Genomic DNA, 25,493 nt, shown 5'->3' with positions numbered 1-25,493 from the left:
TTAGAAAAGCAAAAAAAAAAAAAAAAACCCAGGATAACCAAAACAATCCTATGCAATAAAAGAACTTCTGGAGGCATCACAATCCCTGACTTCAAACTCCACTACAGAGCTACAGTACTGAAAACAGCCTGGTACTGGCATAAGAACAGACAGGAGGATCAATGGAACCAAATAGAAGACCCGAATATCAATCCACACATCTTCGAACACTTGATCTTTGATAAAGAAGCAAAAGATATCAAATGGAAAAATGAAAGCATATTTAACAAGTGGTGCTGGCATAACTGAATATCAACATGTAGAAGAATAAAAATAGACCCATATCTTTCACCATGCACAAAACTCAAGTCCAAATGGGTCAAAGACCTCAACATAAAGCCAGTCACACTGAACCTTATAGAAGAGAAAGTACACTTGAACGATTTGGCACAGGAGACCACTTCCTAAATATAACCCCAGCAGCACAGACACTGAGAGAAATAATTAATAAATGGAACCTCCTGAAACTGAAAAGCTTCTGTAAAGCAAAGGACACGGTCAACAAGACAAAACGACAGCCTACAGAATAGGAAAAGATCTTCACTAATCCCACGTCAGACAGAGGTCTGATCTTCAAAATATACAAAGAACTCAAGAAATTGGACACCGAAAGAACACATACTCCAATAAAAAAAAAAAAATGGAGTACAGACCTAAACAGAGAACTCTCAACAGAAGAATCTAAAATGCTGAAAGACACTTAAGGAAATGTTCAACATCCTTAGTCATCAGAAAAATGCAAATCAAAACAACTCTGAGATTCCATGTTACACTTGTAGGAATGGCCAAGATCAAAAACACTGATGACAACTTATGCTAGAGAGGTTGTGGGGAAAAGGGAACACTTCTACATTGCTGGTGGGAATGCAAGCTGGTATAGCCCCTTTGGATGTCAGTGTGGTGATTTCTCAGATAATTAGGAAATAACATTCCTCAAGACCCAGTAATACCACGTTTGGGTATATATCCAAAAGATGTTCAATCGTGCCACAGGGACATGTGCTCAACTATGTTTGTAGCAGCTTTCTTTGTCATAACCAGAACCTGGAAACAACCTAAATGCCCCTCGACCGAAGAATGGATAAGGAAAATGTGGTACATTTACACAATGGAGTACTACACAGCAGAAAAAATAACGACAGCTTGAATTTTGCAGTAAAATGGATGGAGCTAGAAAACATTATTTTGAGTAAGGTAATCCAGAAACAGAAAGACAATTATCACAAGTACTCACTCATAGGTGGTTTTTAAACATAAAGCAAAGAGGGCCAGACTACAAACCACAATCCCAGAGAGCTTACACAACAATGAGGACACTAAGAGAGACTTACATAGATCTACTCTACATGGGAAGTAGAAAGTAGAAAAAGACAAGATCTCCTGAGTCAATTGGGAGCATGGTGACCTTGGGGGAGGGTTGGAGGGAGGGGAGCAAAGAAAAATGTAGAGCTCAATAAATATCAATAAAAAATGTATAAAAAATAAAACAAAGTAAAATGGCAATAGTTAGTACATGGTGGAAATGTAGAAAGGAAGTAACAGGGTTGTTTTGTTGTTGTTATTTGTTTTTTAAAAATTATTTTGTCTGCTGGGCAGTAGTGCCATACACCTTTAATCCCAGCATTTAGGAAGCAGAGACAGGTGGATACCTGAGTTTGAGGCCTGCCTGATTTACAGAGCTAGTTCCAGGACAGCTAAGCCTACAAAAAGAAACTGTCTCAAAAAACCAATAAATAAACAGGCAGGCAGTGGTGGTCCACACCTTTAATTCCAGCACTTGGGAGGCAGAGGCTTTCAGATCTCTGGGAGTTCAAGGTCATCCTGTTCTACAAGAGCTAGTTTCAGAACAGGTTCCAAAGCACAGAAAAAACCTGTCTCGAAAAACCAAAATAACAGACAGACAGATAAGAAAAAGGATTTCTGAGTAAACAAATTACTTTCCAAAGGATATACACTGGGAAAAAAATAGTGAAATGGATTAATTTCTTCAATATGGCACATAAGCAAAGAGACAAGATTTATCTATTTTCCATAAACCAAGTAAAACAACAACAACAAACCCTTCAGCATGTGATGAGTGAGCAACAACGAGAGAGAGAGAGAGAGAGAGAGAGAGAGAGAGAGAGAGAGAGAGAGAGAAAGCACAAGCAGTGAGCAAGTGCTGGCTGCTGGCAGTGGTGGCACACTCCTTTAATCCCAGCACTTGCAAGACAGAGGCAGGCAGATCTCAGTGAGTTCAAGGTCAGCCTGGTCTACAAAGTAAGTTCTAAGATAGCCAGGGCTGATACACAGAGAAATCCTGTCTTGAAAAACAACAACAACAAAAAGAATTGTCCAGAATATACAGATACCCAAACACCAACCTAATGACAGTAATGTAATTTTTAAAAGAACTTTAGAAGTACAGTTCTTTTGCATTTATCAAGATTACTATTATTATAGCATGCATAGCTTTCAATTACATATAGAGTGTATGGGGGACTCTTAGCACAGATGGGTTGATTACAATGTATCCATTTTTCCTAGGGAAAGTCCAAAAGTCCAAATGTTAGCAAATGTAAAACAGATGCTATGGATTGTTCACAAAATGTTGGCCAAAACATTTCAATTTCAACTAAAGTGGTCAGAAAACCAAAGTGATTCCAAATGTCCCCTTAAAAACAAAGCAAAGCAAAAAAAGAAATTCGGAATTAAAAGCTTTACAAAGCTCTCCTAGAAATCAATATGCTAGTAATTATTTCACTTAAATATTATAATTCACTCTCATACAGTGTTCGTGTTGTATAACAGTATGATCATCTTGGAAAACAGCTTGTGATTTATTATGAAATTAAACATGCCAAACAGAATCCTTATATGATTCATGATTTCAACTTTGCTTACTTGTTCTAGGGAAAAGAAAATTTACTTTCACCAGAAGTCTTGGGATGCATCCTACATGAGTGAGGGGTATGAAGGATACATTCCAAGGCTCCTAGTGAAAGCCTAAAACCAAAATAATATCAAATATTGGATGTACAATTTTTTCATATATCTATATATAAATATATATAACATAATAAAGCTAAATTTATTAAGCAAGCACACTGAGACTAATAGAAAAATTACACTGCAGTGAAAGGTTATTATTGTGAATAATGGAAATATGGTGTCTCCCTTGAAATAGTGAAGTCAGCTATTATATAATTTATAAAAACAGTTTATATTAGGCTTATGAATTTTATGTTAGTGTTTGGCTGCATGTATGTATGTGCACATGTGCATGACTGGTACCTTCAGAGATCAGAAGAGGGCATGTAATGCCCTAGAACTGGAGTTACAGATAGTTATGAGCTACTATATGGGTTCCTGAAATCAAAACTGAATCCTTTGAAAGAATAAGAAATGCTCTTAACTGCTGAACCATCCCTCTAGGCCCTACTATACATTTTACCAACATGATACATATATAATTCTAATATGGTATATTCACAAAACTCTGAAAACAGCACAAATGTGCTTTGATGGGTAAATAGGTAAATTTTGGCTTTGCCAGGAGTTAAAAGTTGCAGAGTACCAGTACAAAGCGTTTGTGTGAACAATTCTTTTCTTTTTCTAAAATAGGGTCTCATTACATAGCCTAGGTGTCTTAGGTTTTTATAGAAGGTCTATTCAGGCTTAAAAATGTATGTCTAGCCTCCTTGCCTTTGTTAACTTTGTTGGGCTTAAGCTACCTGGATAAATTGAGTCATATAATTTTTTTGTATTGATAGTAAGAGAAACTTCAATTGAAAAATTGTTGTTTTGTGAGGCTCCTACTTAGCAGAGACAAAACTACAAAATTCTTTCCCCAAGGTTAGACACTCAGATAAAGCTCCCATTTCCTGGGGGGGGGGGGTTGGAGAAAGTTCTCACTCTCTAAAGAGGGTGTCATCCTCCTTATCTCTGGCAAAAGAAAGTTCTTACTCTCTAAAAAGGGTATCACCCTCCTTATCTCTGGCAAAAGGAACTTGTGGCCCTTCCAGTGTGCTTGTGCGGGGTTGTGGTGCCTTAGAACTTATCAAGGGCAATGCTAGTCCTGGGCTCCCTCCTGTTCCCATTTGGCAAGGAATCTTTTCCTTGTCAACTTTCCTAGCCTTCCAAGGAGACAGCATTAACAGCTGGATACAAAGTTGTTCTGTTCTTACCCTCAGAATGACTAATTTAGTTTCTTTATTAGCTTCAACTGAAAATCACTATTTTTAAGGCTAAACCTGACAGAATATAAAGTTCTAATCTTATAAAAGCTGATAACTTATTATAGACTGATAGGAAATACAAGTTAATTGTCATCCTTAAAGCACTGATATAATTACAGAAATAAATCTCATTTAGTTCCCTGTATATGTTTTTAAAGTCAAGCTTAAAACAAGTACTTAGAAACAAAGTTTGTCTAATCAGATAAACCAAGGCAGTCCTCAAATACTTCAGAGATCTGCAGAATATGACATTTAAAATGGTGATTAAAAAGCTTATTATATTAGACAGAGACTCCCAGATCTTAGTTGTGACCCAAGGTTCCAAGAATTATGGGACACCATGCTGTCTCCACCTGGATTATGATGATGCTGACAACTGGGCAAGATGTCCTAATGCAATACCTGCTGCCAGGACCTGGCCTAGACTGTAGACAAACAGCAGGATATGTAGAATTGATTGTACCACTTTTGTCTCGATAAAATAAAGTTGGTCTTTCCCAAGTCCCTCTTCCACAGGGAAAAAAAAACTGCCTTACAAGCCTGGCTAAGACAACTGTTCTGACACTTCTATTTCCAATGCTATGGAGATCTGGGCATGGCTAACTATAATGGACTAGTCCCTGTGGTTTTTAATAGATTTGGAAGCAAATTGGTCTGTACTCAGGTATAATTTATTTATCCTTCTGAGATCTCTGTTAATATTGATGGCTAGGCTAGTAAACTTTGTTGGCTTAGCAGCAACAGGCATCCAAATCCTTCCACAAGGCTATAGCTAGATTGTTAGTTCATTATATACATAAAAATCAAACCTTGCTTTTTCTAAAGCTGTTAGGTCTCTTGATTTTAAAAAATGGTTTAAGGTATTACTGTTTGGGTCATTTATTTTACTTGTCATGTTGGTATAAACTGTAGGGGTGTTTCTTATCAAGTCAAAGACATCTCTGTCCAATCCATACTTGGCTCTCGGGACAGCAGAAAAAAAAATACATGCTTTTAACCCAAATCTATAGTTTTTGCTAGGACTCAAAGGTACGAGTCTATTCCTGCTGTTTTACAAATACCTGTTATCTGCTTTTTTCTATGATATGGATTTCAATATGGGCCTGAAAGTTTCAAATATTATTTTCCTTTAAGTACATAACTTTTAACTTCTGTTCCTAGTTTGAACTTGTCTGAACAAGTTTCCACTTGGCTGGCAGACACATTCAAGCATCAGTTGCTGACTACAACCTGTTCTAAATAATTGTGAGCCCTGAACTTGCTAAAAGCTGATATGAACCAGTCCAGCCGATGTAAATGCTCCCCATCTCTTCAACAGAGTCTACGAATCAGATGCTTCTGATAAATACCCCATTGCCTGAATTTCTTCTTTGCCTTTGACTAGCATTTCAGTCTTCTTGACCCCTGACAATGCCCCAAAGTCAGTAGGAAGTGGTTATAGGAAAGAACACATTGTCCTGTGCTCCCTGGTTGAAAAGCTAAGTCAAAAGAAAACTCCCTTACATAGAGGACAAAATGACTACCTATAAGGTCCATTGACATACTATGAAAATAGGACCAGAACTGTCAATTGATGGATTTATTAACCAAAATAACTCTGCAATAAGACACTTGACCTTCTTTATGCAGAATCAAAGAGGTATTATACGGCCTTATAAAACTATTATTTCTATATAAATCATTTAGGATTATAATCTGGCTGTACTCAAAGCTACAGGGCTTTAAGAATGACAATTGATGCAAATGTCACTGCCCTAGAAAAATCTGTGAGCTAATGGTACTGAGATCCCAATACAACCCCCTATTCCCTAGGTAAGCAGGACCCATGATTGGGTCCTGTCATTGGTACTTGTGAAAAGTGGGGAATATGGAGCCCAGGGCAGCCTGGTCACACATGGGACCCTGGCCACACAACTGCCAAGGCAAGCAACACCAGGTTCCAGAAAAAGCCATAAACTGACGCGATCTAGAGAGGGCCAACATCTAAAGGGAAGTATCTGACACTGCAACCATTAGATAAGATTAGATAAGAACACTAGACTAAGTCCAGAACTCACATATTCTCTTTTTGCCAAGACCCCTAGACAAATGTCAGCCAATCAGGGTCCCGAACTCTGGAAATTCCCTCAACCCATCCTCTACTATGATAAAAAACCCTACTCCAGCTGGGCTTGGCACTCTCTGCTCCCAACTGCTTGCTGCATCAGACAGATGGAGAGTTCAAGCTTAAGTTTGAATAAAGGCTCTTTGCTTTTATATAAGAGTGCAGACATCATCGTGGTTTTGGGGGATCCCCATGATCTAGGAGTAACAATTTCTATCCTAATTACTCTGTCACTATACCATGAAGTCAACTATCCTCAACATGTAAAAGAATGGGTATAAATGGGTTTCGAAAGAAATATTTCTTCTAAACATTTCTAAGTCACAGTTTGTCCATCTTTGAGAGAAATGAACCACACACACGAAAGCATTGTACCAGATAGACTTGGCTATGGTGGAAGTCCAGAAAGAACTATCAGTAACACAGACATGCAAAAAGAGATCAACTGTTGCTGGAGTACAGGCATGAAGCCTCAAACCTGAAATTGTCAGAATCAGAAACTTTAAGTGACTGAAGGTGAGATGGCAAAGCAATGAAAGAAAACAAATCCATGGCTTCCAAGAATCTGGAAGCAAGAAGTCAATCCATCTGCCTCTGGGAGAGGCCTAAGATCACTCCTGATGCCAAGACAAAGAATAACTGCTTCTGAAAGAGGGACAGAGGTGAAATCTGTCTAGTTCTATGAAAGGGACAAGGCATTCATTGGGTCTGTGAACCTATACCAACACTGATCAGCCTCTAATCTCTTGCCTGCAATCTCAGCCACTTGGTGAAGAACCCAGAATATAATAATAAAAGAATATAAAAATCGTAAGCCTAAACACAATCTAGGAAAACTGAAGCTGACAGTCACTTTTAACTTTTAACTATTGCTTTCTGTCATAAGAGCTGCTACAGCTACTGTGAACAGAGGTACACATTTTAACTTTTGCTTCCTCCCTTCCAGATAGGCGATTATGGTGGGCAAAGGTTAGCTTCTAACTATTACCTTTATGGTACTCCCTGTGCTGCATTCCCTTAACTTTTAACTGTCCTATGGGACTCTATTCTCTCTCTCTCTCTGCCTTGCATTCTCTAAGGGACAACAAAGAGCAGCTGTGCCAGCCACAGGCTTTCTCAAACATCTTAAGTTAGTATCCTATAATCAAAAAGATGTAAATCTTAAAATGTAATGTAATTTTAAGCCTGACTTCAAGATTGTAAAAGCTCTTTGATCCACATCTGGAGCTTGATTTTTATTGTAAGAAGAGGTTCAAAACCGGCTCTCATTGTCTCAGTGTCAGAAGCCTGAACTCTGACCTGTGGCCCTAGTGAGCTGCAAGTTTTTTTGCCCGGCAGTGACTGGAATAAAGTATGGTTCTTGTTCCTAAATTTTGGTGGTCTGTACCCATTATTTGTACAGTCCTGGGACTCAACATTGGGAAGATAAGGCCAAGATGATCACAATTTTAGGGCAGCCTATGTAATGGAGACAACCTTTAACACAACCTCCATAACAAAAAGAAAAACAATCCTGATGCAGAGAGATACCTCAGAAGAAAACACCAAGTACTTGCAGAGTCAACATTGGGAAGGTAAGGCCAAGATGATCACAATTTTAGGGCAGCCTATGTAATGGAGAGAGACAACCTTTAACACACCCTCCATAACAAAAAGAAAAAAAATCCTGATGCAGAGAGATACCTCAGAAGAAAACACCAAGTACTTGCAGAGTACCTAAATGCGGTTCCAGACATCCATGTCTGGGCCTGTAACTCCAGCTCCAGGGGATTGCTCCTGGACTCTGAGGGCACCTGAACTCATGTGCACATACACATAAATAAAAATACATCTTTAAAATAGTAATAATAATAATAATAATAATAATCCCGAATCCAGCTCAACTGTGGGCTGTATTGAGTCAGTTCCCCATGTTGGCAGCATGATAAAGTGTTGGCCACAAGTCTCAGCTTCAATTTGCTTTCCCACAGGCAATGTCTATCACTCAACCAGAAATTAAGAAGATTTAACCCACAGTTAACCAATCAGCAGACCTAGACTCAAAGATGATTCAGAGTTTGGTATCTGTTAAATAGGAGTTCTAATATATCTAAGGTTTGGCGTGTAATCTCAGCTACAAAGAACGTAAGGTCGAAGAGTGAAAGCTTGAAACCAGTTATGTCCACAGACGGAAACCCAGTCTCAAACTGAAAGTTATGATTAATGAGTTAAAAGATCCAGCTGAAAGGTCAACAGCATACATTCAGTGACCTTTTCTAGTCTCCACAGGCAATGCACATACATGGTATACAAACACACATTCAGGCAAAACACCTATACACATAAAATTTTTAAAAAGAAAAATATTTAAATATATTAAAAACAGAAAGCAAAAAATTATATAGAAAATTCTAAAACCTATAGAGCAAAAATCAACCACAAAGCAATTAAATTTGTAAAACAGCTTACCTAGATGCAAACTCACTTAATTCTGAATACTCCATGGGCTCCATTATTATGTTGAGGTCAGTTATAATAGAAGATAATTTCTCTCTAGTCTAAAATAAAGATAAAAAGTTTATATATAAGAGCAGACTGACTTTCAAATCAGACAAAATTACTTTAAAATATGCAAATCAAAAATTGATGAGAAATGATAAAATATAGTTTATTTGTTAAGCAAATTAAATTATACTCAGTAGTTACTAAAACTTAAAATGATTTCCAAATTAATTATATAAATTGAATATTGAAGTCACAAATATTAGGAGGAATGAATTTTTAAAAAACTTTCTAAATGAACAACAGGAAAAAACTAACAAAAATTATTATATCAAAACTCAAAATATCTAAATAAAAGTCACTTTAGGAAAAAAGTCATGAACTGCCACAGACCGGCTCAGTGGAGCCACTCAGACTATGGGAGAAGCAGGGTCTTGGTACTCAGGAAGGCACGAGGTTGGAGATGACAGACAGACACAACACCCAAGAAAGTAGTTGGAATCTGCTGCAATTTTACTGAATTCATGTTCTCATTATATAGTATTTAAACAAGGAACAAATCAGAAGGTCATGTATCATCAGTTGGCACAGTATGAAAGCTTCTTTTAGTTACATCAGTGATTTCTAAGAAAAGCATATTTTCAGGAACAGGTGTTAGACATAAAACATCCTTTGAAGAGGAACTCTTGTCCCTGGGAACATCAACCTCACACAAGTGGTTTCATCTTACCTAAGAATAGAAAGCTTGTTTCATTATCGCTTTCATGACTCTCCTGCAGGCTCTCTTTCTAACCCTTTCTTTATCTCATCTAGTGACCAAATATGCCTGACAGCTCTCTACATCTGCTGAAATAAACTTTTTTGTACCTTCTTATGCGGCAGACACCATGGGGGTCAGAATATAGCAAGTCTATCCATAAAATTCAAAGTATAATATAACACTTTTTGTCCATCAACATTAATCCATTTATTCCCTTGCTCATCATATACACCCCTGTGTATGGCAAGGGTTTTGCTGTAGTCTTATACATTCCCATACTGTGTTTCCCTATCCCAGAGCTGTTCCTGAAGAGATAATCCTTGTCTTGTAGATATGAAGAATATCATTAGTATAAAAGAGATTGTGTAAAGCCCATAGCCAGCTAATCGAGAAATTCATCTATGCCTCAACAGCAGCCAAGACCGGGCCGTCTGCCATTGACCTCCAGGAAAACTAATGCCATAGTACATGTAGCTCCGGTCCGGCATAATGATGTATGTCATGTCACACAGATGACACTAGAGTTGGTATGACAATGAACTGAGAAAAATGTTTAACATAAACATGATGAGAAAAAGATAAAAACTAAAAATAAAAGACATAAATTAAAAGACTCATAAAATAAATGACTACATTTGCAAAGTTAGGATCTCACTGGTAGTAGATAAATGCAAATTAAAAACAAGTGACATCTTAACTGAACAGAAATTTATAAATGTTACTGCCAGGATTTCAGAGCAAAGTACTTGTCTAGTATGTGCCAGGCCCTGGTATAGGGCAGGGGTTGCCACAGGTACACAAATCTGTGATACACACAAATCTGGCACCAGAAATATAAACTGGACCATCTGGAAATCATTCTAACAGAGAATTGCCTAAATATTCATTTATATCAATCTTACACTTTAGATTCCTATAAGATTCTGAACCAGGGCTGGAGAGATAGTTTAGAGGTTAAGAGCACTGGCTGTTCTTCCAGAGGACCTGAATTCAATTCCCAGCAACCACTTGGTGGCTCACAACCTATCTCTAATAAGATCTGGTGCCCTCTTCTGACCTGCAGGGATACACGAATGAAGAACACTGTATACATAATTAAATAAATCTTTTTTAAAAAAAAGATTCTGCACTAAAGTAAAATAGAGAAAGCCTTACTACTAAAGATATTTATAATAGTGGTATTTATTACCAAGAGCCAGAACCAAGTTCATCACTAATGAAAACAATTTCAGACATTTTCTGTTTGTTTGTTTGAGACAGGGTCTCTAAATGTAACTTGGGCTGTCCTGGAACTCATTATATAGACCAGGCTGGCCAGGAACTCACAAGGAGCCAAATGATTCTGGTTCTGAGGTCAGGGATTAAAGGTATGCATGAGCATACCTAGTGATGCACCAGATACATTCTGACAAATTAAATTTGAAAAAGATATTTCTCCAAAGACAATATACAAAGAGACAGTAATCTATTGATGATATACTGCTATTATTGGTCTCTACACACACATACGCAAACACACACACACACACACACACAAAATATGGATTTTAGTAAACTTTAGCTATGTTATCAACTTTGAAAAAAGGTATCTCAGTGTGCCATGTTGAGTTGGCACTGCACAAAATTTATAGCCATATTGGTCTGGAAATGTTAAATTTAATTTTTCTCGTTTGTACAGGGTTAATGCACTTTACTAAGTATGTAAGTTCATACCTATGTGAGTTTGATCATAGAAACTAAGAAAGTATTCTCAAAAAAAGAAAAAAACAAAGAAAAGCAAATAGGCAGTAATCAGAGGAAGTGATGGACATACCAGTCATTATCTAGTAGTTCTATTTGATCTAGTAATTGCACTTCTGGTGATACAGCCAAACAACTCATATTTCCACTTAAAAACCTCCATGTGAGTATTTATGCTGCATTAGTCAAAAGAACCAAAAGTGAAAACAACTTAGACAAGTGCTGAAATGGACAAAATGTGGTCATCCATACATAGGATACTATTTAATCCCCAAAAGTACGAATATGTGCTATAACAAGGATGAGCCAGACACAAGACATCAAACACTGTATGATTTTATTTCTATGAAATGTTCAAAGTGGGTAAATACATAAAATACAGATTAGTGCTTCTTTAGGGCTGAAAAAAGAGGAGGAAATAAATCTCAATGAAGCTTTTACACACACACACACACACACGTATATTTTTTTTTAAATATTTATTTATTATGCATACAATATTCTGTCTGTGTGTATGTCTGCAGGCCAGAAGAGGGCACCAGACCTCATTACAGATGGTTGTGAGCCACCATGTGGTTGCTGGGAATTGAACTCAGGACCTTTGGAAGAGCAGGCAATGCTCTTAACCTCTGAACCATCTCTCCAGCCCCTATTTTAATATATTTTTTTTTTACATACTAATCCCAGTTCCTCCTCCCTCCCCTCTTCCTGCTCCCCACACCATCCCCTCATCCTACCCGCCATCTGTTCCTTAGTGAGGGTAAGGCCTCCCATGAGGAGTCAACAATTCTGTCATGTCACCATGTTGAGGCAGGACCAAGGCCTTCCCCTCTGTGTGTAGGTTGAGTGAGGTTTCTCTTCATTGGAAACGGGCTCCATAAAGCCAGACCATTCATTAGGGATAGCTCTTGGTCCCACTGCCAGTAGCCCCACAAACTGTCCATGACACCCACTGTCACCTGGATGCAGGGGGCCTAGATTAGTCCTATGCAGGTTCCCCAATTGTTAGTCTGGAGTCAGTGAACTCCCACTAGTTCTGGTTAATTGTTTCTGTGGGTTTCCCCATTATGGTCTTGACCCCTTTGCTCATATTATCGCTCTTCCCTCTCTCAATGAAGCTTATATTTAAAAAAAAAAATTTTAAGGGGGGATAGAGAGATGGCTCAGTGGTTAAGAGCACTGGCTGCTCTCCAAGAGGTCCTGAGTTCAATTCCCAGCCACCACATGGTGGCTCACAACCATCTGTAATGAAATCTGGCGTCCTCCTCTAGTGTGTGGGCATACATGGAGGCAGAATGTTGTATACCTAATAAATAAATAAATAAATAAATCTTTAAAAAAATTTTAAGGAAAAAAAAAGGGAGTTGGAGCAATGGATCAGTGGTTAACAGCACCAAGGTTCTCTGCATCCTCAAGACTCACAACCTCTTTAATGTCAGTTCCAGGGGATCCAACACCCTCTCTTGGATTCTCTAAGCATCAAGTAAGAACATGGTGTACATACACATAAAGTAAAATAGATAAATAAATAAATAAAATCTTTAAAGAGGAATAAAATACAGAAAGGTTAGGAGAAAACAAAACCCTCAGAAGCCTTTCACCACTGACACAGGCAGGTTACCCTGTCTACATAGTTTGGCATTTAGTATTCCTACCTGTGCATCCCTACAAGGTTAAAGATTCTGCTCAGTCTGCAAAAAGCTGATTCCAAGCTACCGTTTTCCACTCCTGCCCTGCTGTTGGTACTGTTAACCATGCCACTCCTTTTGATTTGATACATATGAAAAACAACCTTATAAACACCCCTGACTTCAATTTCCTTGCAATCTACCAGGTCATTTTTCTATCCTGGTCCTTTTAACAGCAGGTTTCAAATAACTCTCATGATTTAAGAACTATGAACAGAAATCGTTAAGAAAAGGGTTCTAGAGCCAGGTATAGTAGTAGTTCATACTTGCAACTCAGAAGTCTGAAACAGGCGATCTGACACAAGTGAGTGGCCACACTGGACTACACAGTGAGTTGTAAACCAGCCTGAGAAACAATGTAAAAGACCATGTCTCAACCTTACCCTTACCACTTAACCACCAAACATTTTTAAAGAAAGTAATTTTTCAAACTGTATATACTTTTAAGGCAGGATTCAGCTTCTCATAGGCGGTAAGAGAAAAGGTCTATGGTCAAACTACAAGCTGATCAAAAGAACATGGGTTCAAAGAGAGCATAATTTCATCAATAGCCAGCATGATACAAGAGAAGGTTGGAGACCAAGAAACAACTAAAGGGTAAGCAACTTGCAATACTAGCCCATGTTTGTGGCTGCCAGCAGGTCAGCTAACAAAGAAACTTAAAAATAGATAGATATGGGCTTCCGTAAATGGTCACTATCATTACCGGACAATCAGCATGTGATCATCTCCAGCTGGGCCAGGGAGGCATTTGCAGAGCTTGCTGCCTCCCCCGCCTGCTTGGCCCAAGGACATGCCTAGAGATCGAACCAATTTCAACAAAAACTTAGTCTTTGTCTAGTTTCTGTAATAAGTCATGCATGAAACCACCAGACATGCAGCTTATAATTTCCCCTTTCTCAGGACACTTCACACTTGGAGGAGTTTCTCTAACTTTTCCTTAATGTCTCATTTTTCCTTAATGAATCTGCATTGACTTCGCTTATTCCTCCTTCATCTGCAATTTTACCTATCACTGACATGAGATAAGGAACTTAGACAATGTCTCAGGTTGATTTTTGGTGGCTGTTGATTATTAGTCACCTTAGTTCCTAGATCAAGCCTTTCAGGGCTGAGAGATACCTCTTTGCTTTCAAAAATCTGTACTTTCATGAAACACAATATATTAGGATTTCAATGTCTAGATTCAGATATTCAAATAAGCAGATGACCTTTAAAGCCTGTGGTGATGAAACTGTATTCTCTTCATTAATAGTTGTTACTTTTTAGTATTTTTGTTCCAGGGAGAAAAGTTATGTAAACACACTCTACCATTCTTCAAACTTATACTGCAGGGGCTATGGAAGACTGAATCTGTGTGCACATTTGTTCTAACAGTCTGAAAATTCTTCACAAACACTGCAGTGCTGACCACACCAGACAGTCAGCAGGAGGAAATGAATTCTATGTTACAAACACCTTTGACAAGAGTTGCACCAACTAAAGCAATGCCTCATAACTCTACACAGATTTCCCCATCTTTGTTTCTAATAATTTACTGACAGAATTTAAGGACACTGTGTTGGCTAGTTTTAAGTCAACTTGACAGACACTAATGTCGAGAGGAAGGATCCTCAATTAAGAAAATGCCTCCACCATCCTGGTCTACAAAAGCTAATTCCAGGACAGGCTCCAAAGCTACAGAGAAACCCTGTCTTGAAAAACCAAAAATAAATCAAAAAAAAGCTGGGTGGTGGTGGCGTACGCCTTTAATCCCAGCACTCGGGAGGCAGGAGGATCTCTGTAAGTTCGAGGTCAGCCTGGTCTACAAGAGCTAGTTCCAGTGCAGGCAACAAAGCAACACAGAGAAACCCTATCTTGAAAAACCAAAATAAATAAATAAATAAATAAAATAAAATAAAAAAAAAACCCTCCATGGCCAGAACCTGGAAACAACCTAAATGCCTCAACTGAAGAATGGATAAGGAAAATGTGTTAAATGCAGTACTACACAGCAGAAAAAAATAATGACAGCTTGAATTTTGCAGGAAAATGGATGGAGCTAGAAAACATTATTTTGAATGAGGTAACCCAGACACAGAAAGACAATTACCATATGCATTCACTCATAGGTGGTTTTTAAACATAAAGCAAAGAAAACCAGACTACAAACCACAATCCCAGAGAATTTAGACAACAATGCAGACACTGAAAGAGACTTACATAGATCTAATCTACATGGGGAGTAGAAAGTAGAAAAAGACAAGATCTCCTGAGTAAATTGGGAGCACGGGGACCTTGGGGGAGGGTTGAAGGGAGGAGTGGAGAGACAGGAAGGGGAGCAGAGAAAAATGTAAAGTTCAATAAAAAATCAATTAAAAAAAAAGAAAATGCCTCCATAAGAATTTTCTTAATTAATGATTGATGTAGGAGGATCAAGACCATTACAAGTAGTGTCATCCCTCAACTGGTAGTTCTGGGTTCTATAAGAAAGCAGGCTGAGCAAGACACGAGGAACAAGCCAGTAAGCAGCACCCTCCAGGGCCTCTGCAGCAGCTCCTACCTCCAGGTTCCTACCTTGTTTGAGTTCCTATCCTGACATTCATCTATGATAAACAGTGATATGGATGTGTAAACCATCCCTTTCCTCCAAGTTGCTTTGGTCATGATGTTTTAGCTCAGCAATAGTAACCCTAACTAGGTCAGGTACTTTGGTTCCAATGCTATATTAATAATATTTATTATGCAAAAATAAGTATTAATATGATCAAAATGTGTTATTTATATCTTTTAATTTTCTGACAGCTAAATATCTCCCTCTAGTGGAATGTCTGATTTTAGGAAAAAAAAGAAATCCAACACTCTGTCTTTACTTTTTTTCTATCAATATCAACAGTAAAAATGTACACAGCAAAAAAACATTTGCTTTAGTTTGCTTTTCTGTTGCTACAATAAACACCATTCCCAAAAGCAACTTGTGGGAGGATAAAAATGTATTATCTTACACATTCAGGTCAGTCAGTCACTCAGGGAAGTCAGGACAGGAACTCAAGCAAGAACTACAAGCAGAAACCATGGAGCAATGCTTATTGGGTTGCTCACTAGCCATGAAACCCTGCTGGATTATACCTGGCCTTGCTCTGGAGTTTTCACACAGCCTCTAAGCCTTCCTTTACAAATACCTTTCATTGTCCAATGTGAATCTTGACTGAGAGTTTCCCATGGATATAAAGCCTATGCAAAACTTGGTTTAAAGGAAACCTAGAAAACCATGGTACCTTATGAATCAGGTATTTGCACCTGGCATTGTATTGTCAGAAGCTTCTATCAGTTTGTTTTGAGATATGAGAATCTAAAGAGTAAATATAGGGAAAAAAAGAGATGCTGAGAGGCAAAAGGAAGAAGCTTCAGTTCACCGAGACTGAGCCCCTTGCAGCCACAGAGGCTAAGTTCATTCTCATGTGTCTCTGAGTCTTCATTTCTCGGATCCGTGTGAACTCACACATCTGCACCAAAATACACATGACAAAAGACATAAGCATCTGTAACAGAAAACGCCGACAAGACCTTAAGGCCAACAACAGGATATCAGAGTCAATTACCAGACATGTTTGCATACTAGACTACAGAAGTTCTAAGAAAAGAAGCTGAACGTGGTTTGATACCACCAAATTGCCACAGGCTAGTATGCAGGACACCACCATGCAGGAAAACAGATGGTATAGTACCAATCTGAAGTGAGAAATAACATTGGCCAAAAACAAAGAAAACTCAATTGGTCAGACTATATAACTCTTTACAATGGGAAAAACCAAAGAGTTCCTAGGTCACACAAAAGAAAACATGGGGCCTTAAAACAAGCTGTTCAACCTGAATGAAACAATCAATTTGGGCTCATGCTCCAGTCCAGTCTTTAGCAAAGCCTCAGTGACCCTGTAGTGCCCTAAGGTTGGTGTCCATTCGAGAACAGTATAACTTACATAAAATCACTCATCAAGCCAGGCAGTGGTGGCACACGCCTTTAATCCCAGCACTAGGGAGGCAGAGGCAGGCGGATCTCTGTGAGTTCGAGGCCAGCCTAGTCTACAAGAGCTAGTTCCAGGACAGGCACCAAAGCTACAGAGAAACCTTGTCTCAAAAAAGATCACTCATCAAGTATGCCTTAACATGTGAAAATGTTAACTGTTATATGAGTCAAAGTTCTCAGAAAGAAGTGACGCCTTCAAAATGAAACCTTTTCCAAGATTGACTGATTAGAGCTTTGATGATTATAGAGAGTTTGGAATGTTTCAAGTCCAGAGACAAATTACAATTTGTCTTGGGCTACTTTTAGTCCCCCAAATAGCCATTCCTTTTCCTCCTCTGTGACTAACATATAAAAACTATTTAGAACCTATTAATTTTCGACAGACTACTAGCTTCCACCAACCTAGCAGGCTAAGAACGTCACCAGATAGCATCTTGGGCCTATAGTAGAGATCTCCTCACTTTCCTGTATCTCATTTGAGATGAGAATTATATTTTTGAATTAACGAATGTATTTTGTTCAACTGGTATTTGGAACACCACTGTGTTTTCTTGGTCACATTGGTAACACTGAAGGGTGGTACTGAAGTGAGTGATTGTTGGGAGCTCTGTCACCAGATATCCCACAATCCATCCTTAGCCTGCCCCAGGCTAGTAACAGCAAGTGACATTAACAGTACAGAGAAGCAAAAGCTCAAAGCCTACACATCTGAACCTGATGCTTGAATCGTTTTTATTATATTGCTCTCTGACATGTAGACACAGGGTACTAACAGAGTCACTGACATCTGTCCCAGTTTAAAAAAAAAAAAGACAATTTGGGGCTTGTTTTATGGCTAGAATAAGGAATCCTGGAACCTGAGACTGAATGCTTGAGTACAGCTTGTCTACAGAACTTGAGGTAACCACAATCTGTCCACACTTCATTCACCTGATATGAGACCAAGACAGTCTTTCTATACTTTCTGGCTCTGTTCTTTGTAAAAATTTCTTATAAACCCAGATGGCAAAACCAAATGGTTGAAACTTCTATCAAAGCATGTGTCCAGCTAGGCTGGTTCTCAAATTTATGGCTAGATTTGATTCTTTTCAGAGGCAGTCTCTGGCTGTTGAGCCTGTTCTGCTTTAGCTATTCTATTCTAGCCCACAGGGTTACAAATGACTATTCTGTCTACTGCACTACCTTGAAGTCTAAGCCAAAGGCATGTCTTCCTGTGTCTGTTGGCAGTCCAAAATAACCTGCAGGATCTTTCAACATGGCTGTGACCCCAAAATGATGGCTACCTGGGAGACCCTACACAAGGACACCCAACTGGGCTGCTCCCACATTCCTGACACATAGAAAAGGTATAAGGCAGTATTTTTTGTTGTTTTAAATAATAACTTTTAGGAAATTTGTTACACAAAAATAATTAAAAGATAATAGGTTCCCCATCAGCTAACTGCTTGCAGCATGCAAAACTGATTCCATGACCTCAGAGACTTCCATTGGGAGCCTAAAATCATCTTCTACCTAGCTTAAAATAAAGCACATATAGGCTCAGCACCAATTCCATCATATTCAGCTGAGAGGGTGTTGTAGAATATTTGTACAACATGAAAAAGTATTGTTGTGATTGGTGTAATAAAAGGCTGAATAGCCAATAGCTAGACAGGAGAGAGAGGTGGGACTTCTGGGCAGAGAGAGCTTGCTGGGAAGAAAGCAGGGCACCCAAACCCTAGCCCAACCCTAACCCAGGATGGGTAGTATAGAGTAAAGGTTACTGAGCCACACATGTAAAACAATGTAGATTAAAAGATATGGATTAATTTAAGTTGTAAGAACCTATAAGTTATAAGCCTAAACTAAGGCCAATCTCTTAAGTCTTAAATCTCTGTGTTATTTTTTGTGAGCTAGTGGTCCAAAAAAATCTGTCTACAAGAAGTACTCTAAAAAATTTTTATGATATAAATGTGCTATAAAGAAATCCTGGCTTATACACTCTTTTTCATCTCAACCACTGTAGTGACTTAAGTATGGGAACTACTTCTCATAGGAAAAAAAAAAAATCTGTTACCACAACATGCTCAAGTTACCTCAATTTGCAGAACTTGAAATTCCAGTTGAAATGTAACCATGTTACAATTTCCTGATAATCTGTGTCTCTGTAGAACTTTCTTTGTATCTGTTAATTAGAAAATCAAATATTTTATTTAAAAGAATACTTTTCTTCAAATACTTATTTACATGACTATCTACTTGCGAGTAGATTTATAAAAGCATACATTAGCAGTCAATTTAAAAAATCAGAAAGGTCTGGGGCTGGAGCAATGGTTCAGTGGTAAAGATCACACTGCCTGTTCTTCCAGAGGACCGAGGTTCAATTCCAAGCACCCACATGGCAGCTAACAACTGACACCCTCACACAGACATACAGGCAGGCCAAAACACCAACACACATAAAACAAAGAAATTTTTAAAAAATCTGTATGATCATGTCAAAGAAATTGGTCTTATAAAATAGAATTAAAGATAATTTATACTTTCAAGTTCTCAAGTCTATCGATGGTGAAGGTAAGTAACACACCACAGACACACACACACACATTATGACCCTAAATAAGTTTGAATCATGTTAACTGTCATATGTTTTATTTTCATTATTTTTTATTTATTTACTTGTTTTTTTTTGAGACAGGGTATCTCTAAATAGTCCTTGCTATACTGGAACTCATTATGTAAACTATGTTGGCCTCAAACTCAAAGACTGGCCTGTCTCTGCCTCCTTATCTTCTATCACAGACTATTTCTTTTTTCTTTCTTTTTGTTTTGTTTTTTTGAGACAGGATCTCTCTGTGTAGCTCTGGCTGTTCTCGCTCTGTAAACCAGGATGGCCTTGAACTCACAGAGCTCTGCCTACCTCTGTTTCCCAAGTGCTGGGATTAAAGGTGCACACCACTATGACCTGGCTCCACAGACTATTTCTTATGTCCCAAGAGTTAAGAATTACCCTGAGGTGCTGGGGCAATGGCTCAGAGGTTAAAAACACTAGCTGTTCTTCCAGAGGACCTGAGTTCAATTTCCAGTAACCATATGGTGGCTCACAACCATCTCTAGTGGGATCTGATGCCTTCTTCTGGCATAAAGGCACTCATATACATAAAATAAAGAAAGAAATCTTTAAAAAAAAAAAAGAGTTATTCTGACTACATGGAGGTATGTAGTTTTAGTAAGGAAGTTCTTTTTTAGGAGGACACAATACTACAAAGATAAAAAACAGGAAAGAAAAACAGGAACAACTTCATTTTGGAAGCTGTAAACCAGATGAATGGATTATGAGATAGTGCACAGACATGGAAGACCTAGGAGAACTAAAATGTAAAAAATAAAATCTGAATGCAAAAAAATAAATCTAAACATTGACTTTTAGAAAAATTCAAAACAGATATACACAATAAAAACAAAGATTTCCCCTAGCAGTAGTGGTGCACGCCTTTAATCCCAGCACTCGGGAGGCAGAGAGAGGTGGATCTCTGTGAGTTCGAGGCCAGTCTAGTTTACAAAGCGAGTTCCAGGACAGACTCCAAAGCTACAGAGAAACCCTGTCTCGAACCACCTCTCCCCACTGCGCCAAAAAAACCAAAAAACCAAACCAAAACAAAAAAACAACAAAAAAAAAAAACCCATAATTCATAGAGTATGATACTGAAGAAAATCTAGGTGATCCTGGGCTTTGCCCCCCCCCAAAATAAATAAATAAATAGATAGATAGATGGATAAATAAATAAATAAAAAGACCAGCCTTGTTATATGGTAGCTTGGGGGCATCAAAACACTTGGCGCCAAGTTTAAGAGCCCAGCTTTGTGGGAAGTAGAAAAAGACAAGATCTCCTGAGTAAATTGGGAGCATGGGGACCTTGAGAGAGGGCTGAAGGGGAGGGGAGAGGCAGGAAGGGGAGTAGAGAAAAATGTAGAGCTCAATAAGAATAAATAAAAAAATTTTTAAAAAGGGGCCCAGCTTTGATACCTGGAACCCACATGGTAGAAGGAAAGACCAACTCTTTCAATTCAGTTTGTCCACTGACTTTGACACAAGTCATGTGTGCTCACACACACACACACATAAATATAAGTGTAATTTTTAAAAAGTAATAAAAAGTCAAAATGTGGTAAAAGACGAATCTTGAATGTAATCTTAGAAATAACATAGATCACTTTAATTTGCAAATGAGATGCTTAGGTCCACATGAATGCTGTGATTTTCGTCTAAACTTTGCTTTTTTCATTATGAAAGTATACAATACATACATGAATTACATATATACACATTATAATAAACTTTAAGTGCTTTTTAAATTTGAATAGGCCAAATTTTTTTCGTTGCAGTAATAAAGTTTATTTTTCTAGAAAATTGGGAATACATGGGAATACAAAAGAGAAAAAAATCTATATGCCACCACCCAAAGAAAATAAATGATTAAAAAATTCTAAAATTTTATCCTAGCCTCTTTCATTTGAATATTTATTCCCCAAAATGCATTCATGCCACATCTCATTTTAATATATGTGTATCATGCCTTTGTGTAATGTAGAAACCAGCATGTCACTTAATAATTATTACTCAATTCAAGTATAGAATTATTAAAAGAAAAAGAAGGTACTGTAGGCTGGAAAGCTTTCTTTTAGTGAAAATCATCTCTGAAATAATTTGCTTCAGATTGAGCCATTTGCTAAATGGAATGAATTCACAGCAAATCCCCCCCCCCCCAAGGATACTTTAATTTCAGTATTTTTTAAATGTGAACAGATTTTTTTTTTAAAGTAAAGAGTAAGAATAGGGCTAGGGGTTTGGTCAGCTGGTAGGGCTTTTGCCTTGTAAGCATTAGGACCTACATTAGATCCTTGGAATATATGAGGGGAAAAAAAGGAGGAAGAGATCTGCAAGGGGAGCCATCGAGCCTGGAAAGTGTTATGCAGACGCTGGAAGACTGGCTTTGCCTCATCAAGGTGGAAAGAGAAGAGACCCCTGAAAACTGTCCACTTCTCTCCACAAGTATATTGTGACATGTGTACCTCACCCCAACGCACACTCAAAATAAATTTTAAAAATCACATCCAGGTTAAAAAATAATACTTACCCATTTCAGTCACTTCAGTGTTTGTAATGTCCTCAATCTTGGAATAATTTTTTATATTGATGCCAGTAAGTTTACTTAGAAAAGAAAGTTCAGATTTTAAATGTCCAAGCTGGCTTTTCAGGTCTTTCAAGGATTCCAATCCCTCAGAATTTGACTGGGGAAATTTTTGAAATGATTTCCTGAAAAGCAAATATCAGAAATTGTTACTTGGCTACTACTAAGTGTTTTACTTATTATACAACTTGTCCTCTAGGTTCTAACCCTAGTACTGAAGGTGGGGTTTTGAGAAATGGCTCAGAGGCTAAGAACACTGGTAGTTCTTCCAGAGGACCCAATTATGGTGGCTTACAAGTCTAATTCCAGTTCTAGGGGCTATGATGCCCTGTTCTGGTCTCTAGTGGGCACTAGGCACACAGAGTACATAGACTTCATGCAGTCAGAGAACAGGACTTTCTGAAGCTTTTTGATCTTAGGAACTTTCAAGTAAAATGGTATGAAAAAAATCGACTCTACTAATTGACTCTACTCAGACAGATGAGGGGAGAGAACATTTCAGAAATTCATGAAAATGGAGATAACAGGAAATCATATGAAATGAAATAAGCCAGAAGGTCGAATACTACTTGTTTTCTCTTACCCAGATTTAAAATTCTTTGTTCTCTGCCCCACCGTGTGTGTGTGTGTGTGTGTGTGTGTGTGTGTGTGTGTGTGTGAGAACCAGTTTTGGGGGATGCCGAAAGAGAATGGACAGGAGCAAAAGATAACAGCATATATGTAAGAAGATGCCATGATGAAATCAACTACTTTGTATGCTAACTAAAAAAAATTAAAGAAAAGGAATATAACTCATCATTTCTAGTCAATGTAGCAGTGGAAGCAATTAGGCAAAAGAAATTTTAGCATGAGAAAATCTGAAGCACAGGAGGAGGCAATTACTAAATCAAGATCACTCAGCCAATAGCAAAGTCAGGATCTGAAGGTATGCAATCTTGGAATCAGTGTGGGCACATGGATATAACTAAGCAACTTTATTCCAGGTGCCAATCATTTTAAAAGCATTTTGGAGGATTGGCAAGAAGGCTTTGTAGGTAAAAGTACTTGTTGCCCAAGTCTGACACAGAAGTTTTATACCCATTGGAAGGAGAGAAATGACACTTGAAAGTGACTGTTCTATACACTGTCCTCCACATATATGGCACAATATACACATGCCATCACTCACACACAATACACATGCAATAATCATTTTAAAAATTAAGTAGCTCAGTACACAGGCCTCAACCTTCCTTCACCATAGTGAGAAAAATAACACATTAAATCCACACACTTTGGACTGACATCTAATATTTTCCCTGATCTAAATTCTTCTAACTTTCAACTATATTACTACATAAACAATCTACTGTGTTATATCGACATCTTGTGGTGAGTAAAGAAACTATTTTCCTCTATGGTAAGTAAGACACAGTGCTTCTCAATTTTTTTTTTTTTTGATCAACTGATTGATTTTGTTTTTTGAGACAGGGTTTTCCGTTTAACAGACCTGCTGGCCTGGAACTCACTCTTCTACCAGGGTGGCCTCAAACTCAGAGATCTGCCTGCCTCTGCCTCCCAAGTGCTGGAACTAAAGGTGTACGCCACCAGTCAAGTTTTCGTTTCTCAAACTTTTAAGTGTGCATAAAAAGGGTATAGGGACAAGCTGTCTTGATAAAATACAAATTCTAATTTGGTAAGTGGGTGTGGAGTAAGTCTGGTAGTCTCGCCAACTCATAGATAATCCTAAACTTCCAATATGTGGGTCACACCTGAATCAGAAGCAAGTGTCTCATATTGTTGCTTGTGGAAGAAGATACATATAGGCCAGGGCACAATTTTTTTCTTTCATCAGTTACAACTTTATATCATTTTATTTTCTTTAAGACTTCTCCACAAATTCCTGCACTCCAAAGGTTCTTTTCAACACAGGAAAATCCCACTCTCTGCAAGTGTACCAAATTATACCTAATAAAATAAAGGTAGTTTGTTTTCAGGTGTAAGATACTTAATCACTGTTAATTCCAGGCTTCCTTCTTTCTTCTTCTCTTTGAATTCAAGAGAATGCTTGGACTTTGTATTTTCCTACTTAACTCTCTGGCCCTGTTAACCCCTGTTTAAAGGTTCATTACCTTTAAACAGGGGTTAACAGCATCACCTAATCAGAGGATCATCACACTTTCCTATATACCATATTAGCCACATGCCAATTTATTTCACCTAAGCTATTTTTCAGACGACATTTCTGTCATTAACTATACCAGTACCCACCCACCCCATCCCCACCACCAGTCCCGTGTCTGATTCTTGTCCATACTAGGCTGCCCTGCCACGGAGCTATATACCCCCAACCCTTATGTTATTAGCATAAAACAAAATGATCAAGCCCTCTTTACTATAGTTAGGTGACCCACAAAAACAAATCCATGAAACCAGAGTTAGGGGATGCCAACTAGAGCAAAGCTTGGCGGCTCGGGTAATAACCCCACCGCTGGGGGTGGGAGCTGAAGAAGGAAGATCGTGAGCTTGAATTCCTGACCTATAGAATATCTGCAAAACTATAAAAATAGCCCAACTAAATACTGTTTCCCGAAGACGAGATTTCTTAAAGAAAAGGAAGACTTTCCTACTGATTGTCATCAACCGGGCAAAACTAACCCTTAAGAAAACTATTTTCTGCTGATTACAATCAAGCAGGGCTCACACTCTGAGGTCACTGTCCTCACAGAATCGATACTGACTCAAGCTGACATTTCGGGAGGTCTCCCACTACACTGTTCAGGACCCGGCGTGCAGGGAGTCGGAGCCCCGAGCTGTCAGGAGGTTGCCAAGTCTGCCGGGTGCTACGAGGCGTGGGCCCGAGGTCGGAGGACAGGAGCCACGTACCCGGCTCCGGACGTCTTCTCCCAGGGCTGTGGCAACAGGGTGCACTCCCGCTGCAGAGCCGCGACCTCCGCCTCCAGGGCGCGCAGTTGGCGGGTCTCGGAGTCCATGGCACCCGGTGAGCAGCAAGGCAGGGGAAGCTGCGCCCCACAGCTCTGTCAGGGCGCCTCGCTCGCGGGGAGCTTCAAGCCGCGCGCGCACTCCAGGCACGGACCATTCGCGAGCTCGAGGGGGAAGAGGCTGCTTGGCGACGCACATCCGCCTCACCCTCAACCTCCGTTCTAGATGCCGGCGTCCCTCAGAAGGAGGCGCCTGGTGTCTAGACACTCCCCACACTTAGGCTAGGTGGTTCGTTCCAAACCGAGCGTCGAGCTCCAGCGACCGCCCGCCCCCTCATGCTGTCTTTGAGAGGCCCGAGCCCTTTC

The 25,493-nt window shown here is 38.8% G+C and overlaps 1 protein-coding gene across 3 annotated transcripts in view; it reads right to left on the bottom strand.

Annotated features, from left to right (window-relative positions):
- Positions 1-25,477, bottom strand: part of Cenpp (centromere protein P) — a 198,157-nt gene extending 172,680 nt beyond the window's left edge. Inside the window, exons 1-4 of one of the 3 annotated variants that reach the window (XM_085699460.2) lie at positions 25,072-25,477; positions 22,153-22,331; positions 19,111-19,199; positions 8,809-8,897 (exon numbers count right to left, since the gene is read on the bottom strand). In XM_085699460.2, the coding sequence (XP_085555586.1) occupies positions 8,809-8,897; positions 19,111-19,199; positions 22,153-22,331; positions 25,072-25,178 (464 nt within the window). In that variant the 5' untranslated portion in view covers positions 25,179-25,477. The remainder of the gene's footprint in view (positions 1-8,808; positions 8,898-19,110; positions 19,200-22,152; positions 22,332-25,071) is intronic. The other 2 variants (XM_085699461.2, XM_048433003.3) reach the window with 2 other exon arrangements.
- Positions 25,478-25,493: the final 16 nt, after the last annotated feature.

This window comes from Myodes glareolus, chromosome 14 (assembly GCF_982192425.1).
Source record: "Myodes glareolus chromosome 14, mMyoGla1.1, whole genome shotgun sequence".
Classification (NCBI taxonomy): domain Eukaryota; kingdom Metazoa; phylum Chordata; class Mammalia; order Rodentia; family Cricetidae; genus Myodes; species Myodes glareolus.
Note: the sequence above shows the minus strand (reverse complement) of the source record. Positions and strands in the feature narration are given on the sequence as shown.